At 47.6% G+C, this 13592-nt stretch overlaps 1 protein-coding gene across 1 annotated transcript in view; it reads right to left on the minus strand.

The window, feature by feature from the left end:
* The window catches only part of LOC116900931 (low-density lipoprotein receptor class A domain-containing protein 3-like), a 141527-nt gene that overhangs the window by 25069 nt on the left and 102866 nt on the right, over positions 1-13592 (minus strand). The window contains exons 3-4 of the mRNA XM_032902579.1: positions 11506-11631; positions 301-435 (exon numbers count right to left, since the gene is read on the minus strand). Coding sequence (XP_032758470.1) covers positions 301-435; positions 11506-11631 — 261 coding nt within the window. The remainder of the gene's footprint in view (positions 1-300; positions 436-11505; positions 11632-13592) is intronic.

A 13592-nucleotide genomic window follows, 5' to 3' on the forward strand; every position in this document is an offset into this window, starting at 1 on the left:
GGAATTCGATGGGGGGAAGCAACTCACAGGACTCCCAGCAACACAACTACTTGGAAAACCATAGCAATACAGGCGGCGTAACACTCCGGAGGATGCGTGCAGGAGAACCTTACAGGCATCGTTTAGCATGTGAAGGATACCAAAGTCAAAACGGTAGGCACAGGTTTCACCAAGACTGTGCAACACCCAGGATGAATACGGGTACACAGTCGCTGTTTGGAGGATTTGTGTGCTGACCCTGCTGTCGAATGGCATTTGTTGTTTGTTTTGTTTCCCTCGGTGGAGGGGAGCAGCACCTACCTAGAGAACTCTCACAGCTCTCCTCGTCACTGTTGTCCTGACAGTTGTTCTGCCCGTCGCAGATGAAGCTCTTGTCAATGCACAGGCCATTCCTGCAGTGGTAGCGGGCCGTGGAACAGAGCAGGGGGTTCGCTGCTGTGGGGAGAGAACAGAGTGGGTCATAAGGGCGCCCAACATAGACCCTTGAGAACCCAGGAGACTTTTCTAGTGAGAGAAGCAGCAGGGGCAGGCTACAGTGTTAGAGCCATAGCTCTTGCAATTCAGAGCCTGGCCAGCCCATGACCTGGACACCATACACTTTATCTTCTCTCCTTCTAAATAGGTCTCCAGGGCATTGTGACAGTGTCCTGTGACCACACCAACAAAGCCAGAGGTCAAAGCCTCATTCTAAACAGTCGACCTTGGGCAGCCCAGCAGCTTTTGTGAGTTTTGGAGCTCACAGACTTTACTTGTGGAGTCTACAAAGCATGGCTGGTGACAAAAGACAAAGGAGCACACCAGCCAGAAACAGCACTGAGCTGGAGAACGTCTGCTTCCAAGGACTAGCCGATGAGACTCATGAGCGACGAGTGATTCTTACAACTTCTCTCTTCTTCTAGTTTTTAAAACTAGAAGTTTTAAACATAGTGAGTGAGTGAGTGAGTGTGTGTGTGTGTGTGTGTGTGTGTGTGTGTGTGTGTGTATGCATGTATGTGTGGTTGTCTTTACTATGTATGTGCATGTGGGGGTCACTGCATGTGGGTGGAACCCAGAGGTCAACATCAGCTGTCCCGTTCTACCTTATTTTTGAGGCATGGTCTCTCATTGGGACTGAAGCTTATCAAATAGCAAAGTGGGTGAGGCAGCAAATTCAGGAGCTCTTCCTATCTCAGCCTCACCCCACAGGGTTGACATTACAGATCAGCACCCACCCACTCAAGTAATGGATGCTAAGGATGTGAACTCAGGTCCCCATGCTCATGTGGAAGGCACTTTACTAACTGCACAGCCGCCCCAGGCCCTCTGATATCTTCTCTATAGAGCAGACTCCTCATTCTTCCAGGCCCACTAGAGTTCTGGTGATCTTCATTTCTCCCTTGCCACCAAGCAGGCCCTGAATTATGCAGGGACTCTCTTGAGCAGCACCCTCACGGAGCAACTGTTCATGGCCCTTTGAGGGAACTTAAAGGAAATTGTGGTCCTCGGCTCTGCCCTTCAGGAATGGGGTGCCAACGGCACAGTATGAGGCAGACACAGAACTATGAAGAGCACAGAGCCGTCTCCCAGGGAAATGGCATTCATGCGGTATAGTCTGTCTTACTCTCCTTTACATCCTGTTTCCAATCAGTGAAGTGGCCGAGTGGACATGTCCTCTAGTTGCTGGGTATGGTGGCTCACTCCTCCAATCCAATTCTCCGGTGGAAGAGGCAGGTGGCTCTCTGAGAGCTCAAGGCAAGCAGGTCGATAGTGAGACCTTACCTAAAACCAGTCACCAATCCCAACCCTGACACTTAGTCACTGTCAATCTTCAGCATGCTGTGTCATCTCTCCAAGCCTTGGCCTCTTTTTCTGGAGCCAGGATCAACTCCATAACCTTATGAGATCCAATGAGAACTGAACGTGGTCAAATGCTCTAAAATTATTAAAAGCGCACACAAGGACAAACGTAGACCATAAAACCAGGTGTGGTGTGCTTCTAGGATAAGCACCAGTGCTGTGCGATAGCAGCAGGCACATCGCACCATGTCAATCCTCCTGGTACAGCATTAACTTCCGTATCAGGTGAGGCGAAAAGGGAAACGTCCATGCTGCATCTGACATGCTGCGGAGACTGCCTGGATTAAAGGTGTGAGCCACCACACAGCAGCTCCAGGGGTTTGCATGTAGCCACTTCACTGATTGGAACGGCCCTGTCTTATCCTCACTTCCCTGCAAGGGGTGGGGAAATAAGGCAGACTTCCACACAAGTACTGATCTTCTGTGAGACTGCTCATGTCTGATTCACTAGGTCTGTCATCTCCTAGCTATGCCTGTCCTGGTCCCCCAGAATGTGTGCCCAAGAGACGGAAGGACAGTAGTGATGAAGAAAGGGTCTGTTGTGGACCTCCAGTAAGGAACTGCGCCTGCACCTGCATTGCTTATGGCAAGAAGGTACCCAAGTGGACATCAGGCCTAGTCTAGAGGCTCTGCTCCGTCAAAGCCAAGTCAGACCCAGGGTCTCTCCATGGTCCCAGCTCTACAGTATGAGCTGGGATCTGTCTACCCTACTCCTCCCTGAGCTCTACTGGCATACTTGGACATTATAGTTCTGAGGACGTGGTCAATTTCCAGTTATACAAACCTGAAGACGGTAGATTGTTTTTGTTTTTGTTTTCCCTTTTCATTCAAGGGGGAAAGTTTAATTCAAAAGGTAGAGGAACTAGCAAGATTGGACAAGCTAGAGCTGAGTTTTAAAGACAAAGGATCAACAGTTTTCTGGCCTGATAGAGGAAAGGCTCATTTAAATCACCGTAGGCCAGAGAATGGATCAGCTTAATCAAACTGGAACCAAGGACGGGCCGCAGTCAAAACCCAAGTGGGAAATCCAAAACCACAAATCACATTTGATTCTCGTCCAGGGCTGCACTTCAAACCCAGCTTCTGCTCATCAGCATCCAGCACAGGGCCTCTGGCATCCCCACCCCCTTGTGGGTCTGTGCCTCAGGAGCAGCAAGACCAATCAACTCACTTAAGGAGCCTGGAAGGCCAGGATGGAGGGGCCAAGAGGGGGCGGGGCAAGCTCACGTCAGCCTCTGAGTGACACACCAGGCTGTCATCACTTTACCTTTAGACTTCAGACTTTCAAAACTGTCCCAAGGGAAAGTGGTCTGGGTCTCGTGTGTGGCTGTTTACCTGTGTGTGCACGGGCACACCACAGATTTGTATGTGTCTCTATGTGTGTGCCTGAAAATTAGACACAGGTTGATTTTAATGAAGATAACCAACAGGGCCAGCAGCCAGAATATATAAAGAACTAACTCTGAAACCAACAAGCAAAAGTCAGTAGAAAAACAGCAAAGGACACAGAAGTGTTTCCCATTATGGAGGCCGCTAAATAGTCAGTAAACCTCACCAGCGATGCACGGCGAGGCATCGGGCTCAAGGTCCTAAAAAACAGGATGGTGATGAAGATGTGGAGGGAGAGGCTTTCTCCTGGATTCTGAAGGGGAAGCAATCAGTAGGCCCACCTTGGAAATCAGTTTATTAATAAGTAATTCCACCTCCTGCTCAAAAAACATATAATCAAACAAAAAATGTAGGCTGAAGCCACTATGGGGGAAAAAATTTAGAACTGACCCAAATGGTCAAATCAGAGAGAGTTATAACAATGCAATACTGCACAGCCTGGGTTGGATTTTCTTATCAAGAGCCACTTAGATACAAAAGAGAGGTTTTGCTACCCATTTTAATTTTTAACTGTGTTATAATGACTTGACTTGGCTATTGTACTGATACTTCATAAGCAAAGGGCACAGCTGTCTTCTAATAAAACTTTATTTACAAACACAAATAGTGAGCTATAAAATGCCAAGAGCTGTTGTACAGCATGGAAAATAAATAAACTGTCCACTGGGGTGCTAGGAGCCACAGAAACTCCTAACACTTGAGCCCACCCCATGGAGGACAGAGAGACAGAGGGATAGTGAAAAGACCCCAAAGCCAGCAGCAAGCCAGCTAAAGCACATGTGGGTTCTGCCTTTGTGCCTAGAAAATGCCGGAACCTGAGAAGTGCTCTAAGCTTCGTCCCAGTGTCTTCTGTATCTCCACTAACACAGGCCCAGCAAGCCCTGCCTTCCAGCTCTTCCCCAGGACAGAGAGCAAAGTGAGCGGGAGGTTGCTTGCCGCCCGGCAGATTAACTGACTGACAGCAAGAAAACCAACAAATACAAGGGGAGACAGAAAACATAAAATAAAATAAAACTGAAAAGCTACCCCAAGGATTCCAGATGAAGAAAAACAGTTTTAAAAGAGACCAGAAAATTACAAAAGCCCAAGGCAAAGGCCATCCCACTGCACAGCTCAGCCTAATTCTTTAGAATGACCCTGGGCTTCTATCAGAAAGGATAAATGGCGATAGAGCTGAGATGCAGCACGATCTCAGAGAATGCTGGCCAGCGATGGTACCCAAGCCATCAATGTGCAGTCTCTAGGCAGACTCGCTCGCTCACCAGGGGAGCCGATCTCCCGCAACACTCCCGGAAACTCACGTTTTCTTACGTGTCTTTGAGGTCTCTGCAGCTATTACTGTGCCTGGCACAAATTCTGAGCTGCTAGTTTGCAGACGGAGCAGGAGACAGTGTGCCCTGCAGGATGTTACGTTGTGGTTTCTTGGAGCAATACTTAATGTACCCCAAATGTTTATGCCGTCTTTATCCTCGATAAGGCTTACCAGCCATTGACTAGTGTGGGGTTTTATTCAGTTAACTACAGAGAGGAATGGTGTGTCCTGCAGTATCTATTTCATTGGAGATGGAAAAAAAATTGTTCGTGGCATCAGCTCAACAGACAGAACTGCCGGCTCAGAAGTTCCTTGGGAATTGTCACCATAAAAATGGTAGGGTTCTGATGCTCTGCTTCTTAGTCCACAGTACACAGAGAAGGCAGGTGGTCTCTCCCTCCCAAAGGGAAGGAACAGGTTTAAGGAGGCAGCTAAATAAACGGGCTGCCCCATTTTGGCCACATTGAACAGAGTAGACCACAGGAACATTGCAGTCATCCAAAAGCAATTGACTGCTTCAACACAGGAACTGAAGCCATCTGTCTCCAGCAGGCAGGACCAGGAAGTGTCCTCTTTAATTCATTTAAAGCTTCTCCCACTTCAAAATGTTCACATGTAAACTGTCATCAGCTCCCACCCTAAGGTGACACCTACTCAATTCCTAGCTTCATGGCCTCTGTGGGGACCTTTTCCTCCACCGTCCCATTTCCTTGTGAAGTTTACGATTGGGTTAAGTGGGGCACGCTAAGACTTCCTCGTGTCTTGGACGGGGTCTATGGTCTCCAGAAACAAGAGATGCTAAGACATCATCTCGTGGCACATGGTTCCTTCCAGCCTCATGCACAGCTCCCTCTGTAGCTCGGAATATGCTCACTGCTTTGCCTGGGGCTTGTCTGCCAATAACTATAAGCTTTTATGCTCCTCTCCATCTGCTAACAGGGCCTGCCCAGCACCCAGACTATCAGGCTTGGCTCAGCAGTCCCCATTCCCACTCTCCGAGACAAGACATAGCCGTGAACACCGTATTCTGCAAACAGACTCTGCAGGAGGAAGAGCCGTTACTCCGGACAAACAACAAAGGTAAAGATGCTCCACCTGCCTTCCTCCGAGCTCTACAGGTTCAGGGCGTCTGGGGTTTTAATGTCCCCTCCCCAGAGGTAGTGTGGCCACTTGCAGGATGCAGGTATATGACTACAGATAGTCTGTTTCCTTCTTCTTCGTAAAGGCTTCCTGCACATCACTGTCTCCCATCCAGTACTCAAAGGCAATTCCTCAACTTCAACCTTCACTTATTTTGTAGACGGTTCCCTCAAAACCCCTTCTGGTAATAAATATCTTTCCCCCAATGCCTCATGGAGCCTTCTCCTTGACTCTTTCCTCACCTCAAACAGCACACCTAATAGTGACAACCTTCTTCACCCCAGCCTCTTCCTCATTCTGTGATGACTACATCCATTAAAGATGTCACCAAGTTCCAGGTCCCTTGGTCTCAGATGACTCTTCTTTCTCCCTACCCTGCATAGGTTCAGGGCCTGCTGCTCTCACCTGAACATTATTTTTTTAAAAGGGTCTTGATTCTCCATCTTCTGCCCAGGCCATGAACCCAGACAGCCATTTTACTGCAGTGGTTAAGAATGAGGGTCTGAAGTGTGCCTGGGCTCAAATATCAGCTCATCCTCTCAGTCGCCATATGGCGCTGAGCGCTGGGAGAGCTATTTAACGTCTCCAACTCTGAATTTCCCTATCTACAGCATGATAGAGACAATGCCCGTGTTCGAAGTTTGTGAAGATTAAATGAGCCAAGGCTGCGGAGGATGGAGACCAGCCAGTGACTCACAGGGAGTGCTTAATATACGCCTGTCGTAATTACTGCTGATGGGAGAGAGTGTGGTAGTAGTCGAGTTCACCCTTGCATTTATACCACCGGAGTTAATATTCCAAGTTTGCCACTTGTCAATTATGTAACCACGACAAGTTACTGAACCTTGCCTTGTCTCCATTTCACCCATGAGAACACCCATGTAAAGATGGCCTCGCTGTAGAGATGCCATATAGCGCTCACAAACTCTGCAAACTGGTTCATATGTCCTGGCAGTGGTGTAGTACGGCTTCCAATTTCACAGGATGTCCTATGTATTTTAAGTAGTGCCTATCCTCTGTGGCTACCTCTTCTAACAATCTCATGACAAGCCTTGAGGAGAGTGGTTTCCCCACCCCTGATGCCCACAGCACTCCCAACACCAGCACGACATTTTGGTTTCTGTATGAAGACTCATCTCCCTTCAGTCAAGGATGCCAGCCGAGATCTCCACACCCAAGGCAGCATCTCAAATGCTGTCTGGCACCGTAACTAAAAACAGAGGATGAAACTCTGACAAAACAGCAGGACCTGGAGCTAATGTGCCAGGCAAGACTGTGTCTACCTTGCAAGCATAAGTAAGAACAGAAGAGGATGAAGAAGCCCTTGGATGCTGAGTCTGTTCTGAGGGCAGTGGGAGGCACTGCTGCCCGAGTCTTCCTGTCTTCCCCATCTATGCCTTTGATTAGTTACTTGATTCAGTCACTCTGGTAGGCACTGAGAACAAACTGCCACCGAGTCCCCTATTCAGAAAGAGCTACCACTAGGTGGGTACCAAGTCAACAGAACATGAGGTGAAGCCTGAGGAGTCTTGTTTCATACATGCTAAGGCCGAGCGTGACCAAGTATTTCACACTGGGTCACATAGCTGTGGGCTGCATGATACCATGTCCTCTCATGACTGTCACAGCGAAGCAGAGGGAGCCATGCAGAACAGAGTGAAGCAGGGGTCATGTGTGTGCAGGGAGGAGTAGGTTGTCAGGGGATATGCAGGGCTGGCCCCTCTGATCCTGAGCTCTTTGAAGAAGGCCAATGACAGAGTGGGACAGTGACCCAGCACGGCCTCGACAAGCCAGGTACACGTCTGTGGGAGTCTTTCAGGAGTCTCAAGGACAACACTTGGAGCACTGGGGTAAGCTCTCTCACGGTGACTCTCAGCTCCCACAGTCTACATATAGAAATGGTCTGGGCCCTCCAGTTTACTCATGGGATAACTGAGGCGACAAAAGACAAAAGGAGAGTCAGGCTGAGCTGTAGACAGACAGGAGACAACTGGCCGGCTCTGCAGGGCTCTGACAGGCTCTATGATCACACATACAGCCTGGCAATATGTCCTGCCTCACTGGGAGACAGGCAGGAGGCCGTCACTGTGGGACAAACATGGTCCAGGACCCCTGAAAGCCATCAGTAGAAGCAAACCACAGATATCACTTAATCTAATCCTTATAAATTACAATATATGCTGCAAAAATATATGGATAAAAAAAAATCACCACTATTCTCAGACCTTAAAAATTAGCAGTGATGCATCTGATATTATCAGATGTCACATCACAGTTTAAGATGTCAGTTATCTCGATTTTTTTTTAAGAATAGTTTTAGCTAGAGTCAGGGGGAAAACCAGTCTACACATGGCCCTGAGTTAATTCATCTCTGAAATTTCTTTCAGTTTACAACCCCTCCCCTCCATGTTTTACCCTAGAATTACTTATGGATGAACCAGCGTCCTGTAGATTTTCCCACATTCTGGATCTGGAAATTTGCCTCTGTATAATGTTGTGGGAATATTCCTCTATCTCCTAAATTTTCTGTAAACTGAGTGGTCAGATTTTAAAGGGTCGTTTAGGTGCAGCTGAGATGGTTTTGGGAAACGACCTCAATGTGATGATGTGTGCTCTGGTGTGACAGCAAATAGGAAGGCATAGAATATCTGGTTGGCTCTTTTACTTTTTTAAACCTCAGTAGCTTTTAAAACATGATTTATTTACCATTATTTCACTTTGTGTGTGTTTGCCTGTATGTATGTATGTGTACCGCATGTTTGCCTGGTGCCTGCAGAGGCCTGAAGAGAGCATCAGATCACCTGGAACTGGAATTACAAAAGGTTGAGAGCCACTGTGAGGGTGCTTTTGCTGGGACATATGTAGCAGACACTTTTAACATTCTGAAAAGTAATTTGAACATATCCATTGGGAAAGAAGACTAGAATTTAAACTATTAACAAAATGGTAGTGAGTTTTCAATTTTCCCTTTGCCTCTTAGGATCCTTAGGACACTGGAAAGAAGCCCCCAGCATGTTAAAGAGACAAAAGCAGAGGGATGAACAACACTCTTTTTAGGTCAATCTGCACACTGCACATGTGTGCACCTGTCCTCATCATGGATCCTCACACTGCACATGTGTGCACCTGTCCTCATCATGGATCCCACACTGTACATGTATGCACCTGTCTTTATCATGGATCTCCACACTGCACATGTGTGCACCTGTCCTCATCGTGGATTCCCACACTGCACATATATGCACCTGTCCTCATCATGGATCCCACAGTGCACATGTGTGTACCAGTCCTCAATGACCCCAGAGAGGATGAGAAAGAACACACACCGATGGGAGGTACACAGCCTGACTTCCACCAGCACAGCCCAGAACCAAGAAGCAGGGACGTGCCTATCAAGTCATTTGCCTACAAAGGCAAAAATGTAAGTATTCTACCCAGAATTTACTTAAGTTGCTTGTGTTAGACAAAACAAACAAAATGCCAAAACAGAAACTGAAATTAGCTGTCATATAGGAAGACAGGAGAACCTCAACCCATGTAGGAAAAGACAGCAACCAGATGGATACTAACAAAGATGCACAGGTATGGGAACTGAGACAAAACTGGAGCACATCACCTACAGATCGCTTACACTCTAACAGGGGTCACAGGCACTGGAAACACATCGCTTACACTCTAACAGGGGTCACAGACACCGGAAACACATCGCTTACACTCTAACAGGGGTCACAGGCACTGGGAACACATCGCTTACACTCTAACAGGGGTCACAGACACTGGAAACACATCGCTTACACTCTAACAGGGGTCACAGGCACTGGAAACACATCGCTTACACTCTAACAGGGGTCACAAACACTGGAAACACATCGCTTACACTCTAACAGGGGTCACAGACACTGGAAACAAATGCAAAAAAAGAACGTCTAAGCAAAAGAAACGGGAGACAGAAAAAAAAAGAAAATTTTAGAAATAAAAGTATAGTAACACATTAAAACAAAGCAAAACACAGCAATTCGTGTATGAGAAAAGCAGATTAGCGATGACAAAGGAAAGAATCGGCAGTTTGAAGACAGATTAATAGGAAGTATGCCCTCTGGACAACAAGGAACCAAATGACTGAGCCTCTAGGACTGATGCGACAGAGGCTAGAAACTTGACGCTCTTGTCACCCAAATCTCATAAGGAAAGAGGGCAGCACTAGAAGACATTTGAAAAAATGACAGTTGAAAATGTAGGAAGTACGGCAACAATCAAAACAGACTCAAAACACTAAAGAGGATTTTAAAAATCTACCTGCAGATGCCCAAAACCAAGATCTAAAGGCCGAGAACTAAACACAAAATACTCTTAAAAGCAGCCAGAGGGAGAGCTGGAGGATCTGCAGGGGAACAAATCAGGAGACTGGCTTTCCCTTTGGAAGCTAGAGAAGCTGGAAGGAAGTGGCACATTTAAAGTGCTCAGAGGAAAAAGGACTGTCATCCCAAATACCACATGCCATAAAAATGCCTTTAGGAATGGGGCTGAAACACAGACATACGCGGCTGAGTGCACACTGAGAGCATGTGTCATCTGCAACCCTGCTTTCGACAGCGTCTCTGAGGCTGCCGAGAGCTCGGCGGTTACAAGCACATACGCCTCTAATATAGGACCTCAGTTTGCGTCCCAACACCCACAGTGGGCAGCTCACAGACACCTGTAACTCCAATTCTAAATCTGATTACTTCTTCTGGCCTCCATGGGCATCTGTGTAAACACACACACACACACACACACACACACACACACACACTTGAAAATAAAATTTCTAAGAAGCATCACAGGAAGAAGTTCTTCAGACAGAAGGAGAATGATACCAGGGAAGCCTGAGAACAGAGGATGGGGGAAGAGTGGCTGAAGCCATGCCTATCTGAGTAAACGTTGTATCTTCTTCTCTGGAGTTCTTTAGAGTGGAAATTTTAAAACGAAAATCCAACACTGTCTTCTGGGAGTGTCAATGACTGAAGGGTGGCAGTTATTTGTAACCGGAAGAGACCCAAAGAACCAGGTTCCTGCATTCCAGTTAGCATGAGGTAATACTAATTGAGTTCAGAAACACCCACCGATAACTGAAGACTCCTCTGGCCTGACCTGTCAGTCACTGGAAAGCTCCGCCCCAAATTCTTGCCAGGAGGTTTCTTCCTGGTGATCATTACCTAGGTTCACTGAACAAAATGGAGATGTATACCTAACCCTATAATATTTTGTATATACAAGTGTTTTGCCCACATATATGTATGTGACCACGTGCGTGCCTGGTGCCTTTGGAGTTCAGAAGAGTTTGTCACATCCCTTGACACTGGAGTTAGGAATGACTGTGAGATACTGTGTAGATGTTATGGAAACTGAACCTTGGTCCTCTGCAAGAGCAGCAAGTTCTCTTAACTGCTGAACCAGCTTTCCAATTATCATAAAATATAATTAGCAAAACAACGTTTTTAAGTATTTTAAAAAGGGAAGCAAGCAAGGGTAAATTATGAGTGCTGAGACATCAGAGGAGGTACAGAGGAGCTGCGTGGCCCTGGAGAAGGATTGTACCTCTCTAAGCTCCTCATCTGACCAGTCGGCACAACTCCTGTACCCACAGAGGGACCGTCCGGGCTGCTCAGATGCCTGGGCTACTGTGGCAGACCACGAACAGTAGCTGAGAATTAGCCGTCACACCCAGAAGAGCTAAAGATGACACAAGGGACAGCAGGTGGTGCCCAAGCATCTGGCTGGGCACTGCACAGAAAGCAGAGTCCGGACAGGCAGAAGAGCGCAGAGATCGCGACATCTCCAGTACTTACTGCAGTTCTCCTCATCGCTGCCATCCGGGCAGTCCTCAAAGCCATTGCAGCGGAAGCGGCCGATGATGCAGTGGATGCCGCTGGCACAGGGGAAGAAGGTCGGGCCACATTTCGATTTTGCTTTGGCTGCAGGAGTTAAAGAAACACAGAGGGCCATCAGGGGATGAAGTTCTCAGGCACAGCCTCCACACCCCACTCACTCTGAATGTATGAGTCCCTTCAAGCTTAGCATGGAGTTCCCAAGGAACTGTCACCACCGTCACTCGACCAATGCCCAGCCAGCATGGACACCTACATACAGCATTTTCTAGGAAGGGAATTGCCAATCATGCTGCTTCAAAAGTCCTTAAATGGACCTGAGAGATGGTTCAGTCAGTAAAATGCATGCCACACAAGAAAAGGGACCCGTGTTTGAAGAGTACTGTCACCACCCTTGAGACTGAAGTTAGGGAACTACGAACATATGAAGTGTGGAAGCCCGCACCTGCAATGCCAACACTGGATAAGAACCGATGGGTGAGTCCCTGGGGCTCAGTGGCCAGCCAGCCTAGCCTACGTCCCAAGACCCAGATCCCAGTAAAAGACCCTGTCTCAAAAACAAGGTAGATGGCCCCTGAAGAAAAATTGAGTTTGACCTCTGACCTCCACACTCCACAACATATATATGATAGGAACTCGCACACACACATAAAACACCATATCACAAACACACACAAAGTCCTTGAGGAGGCACAGGCTAAATACTGTATCAAGTCCAAAACAGGGGAACGGACAGGTGAATGGGTGGGCAGGTGGATGGTACCTATGGGGCTGGACGTGGATATGGCGCTTGCTTCTTTAGGAGCCCAAGAGCCAGCTGAAATGCATTGGCTGTATATCACAGCAACTGTTGCTGACACTGAGTGAGTCCTTGCCACACTAGGCAGGGTGCCAAGTACTTTGCACAGATTTTTCTCATTTAATTTACCCAACAGCCACTCAATGGGGTGATGGCACGCAGGAAAGCTAACGTGACACTCTCGAAGAACGCACCTTTCAGAAAGACCTGCTTGCAAGCTCAGATCTGTCTTGGCTGGGGTTGGGGACTGTGGTTTGCGGAAAGGACGAGGACACCCTACCTGTAAGAGATCTTATAAAATTCTTCAGTTTAGTTTGCTATCATTGGCGGTTCCTCTGGGTCTCGAACACATGAGGCAGATCATTAACAGTGACTGCCAACTTAACACGATCTAGCATCGCCTAGGACACAAGCCTCTGAGCATGTCTGTGAGGGAGCATCTAGGTTAGGAGGGAAAACCTACCCTAATTGCAGGGCAGATGCAAGCAAGAAGGAGCTGAGCAGTGACGGTCATCTTTGCCAACCACAGATGCAATGTGATCAGCTAGCTCAGGCTCCTGCCCCCAAGACTTCACTCAAATGAGGACCAGCACCTTCACCTGTGAGCCAAGGCAAGCCCTTCTTAAGTAGCTTTGTCAGGGCATTGGAACACAGCAACAGTAAGTAACAGTAAGTAACAATAAGTAACAATAAGTAACAGTAAGTAACAATAAGTAACAGTAAGTAACCAAGACTAAGACTTGGTGTGCAGGTGATCAGCCCCAGACCAAAGCTGGGAGCTGAGTCTGAAATGAGCTTGTCTGGAGGGCAGTCCTTCACATGTGCTGCTGAAATCCAGATGAACTGAATGCATCCGGTAGGAGTGCTCTAAGAAAGAACTGGAGAGCCAAAGCTCGGGCCACCTCCATACCACTGCCATCCTATATTGAATTTGCAGAGCATCCTTTTGCTGTAATAAACCACGGTGCTGAAGATGACCTTTTGCAGTTTCAAAACTCTTAGGAAACGGTGACTCTGGGAGGGTCTTGCGGAGTCCTGATGGAGAGGGGTATCATGGGTACAGCTTCTATCCCCATTTCGTGGGTGTGCTTTGAGGAAAAGTGACTCACTCAAGTTCACACAGCTAGGAAATCTAGTACTGAGGAGAGGCCCAGGCAGGTGGACGCCAAAAGCCACGACCTCAATCAACCTAACGGCATGCCTCGCTGCCAAAGGCTGTCACTTCTCCCAACAGAAGCCAGACTCCTGC

This window comes from Rattus rattus, chromosome 5 (genome assembly GCF_011064425.1).
Source record: "Rattus rattus isolate New Zealand chromosome 5, Rrattus_CSIRO_v1, whole genome shotgun sequence".
NCBI lineage: Eukaryota > Metazoa > Chordata > Mammalia > Rodentia > Muridae > Rattus > Rattus rattus.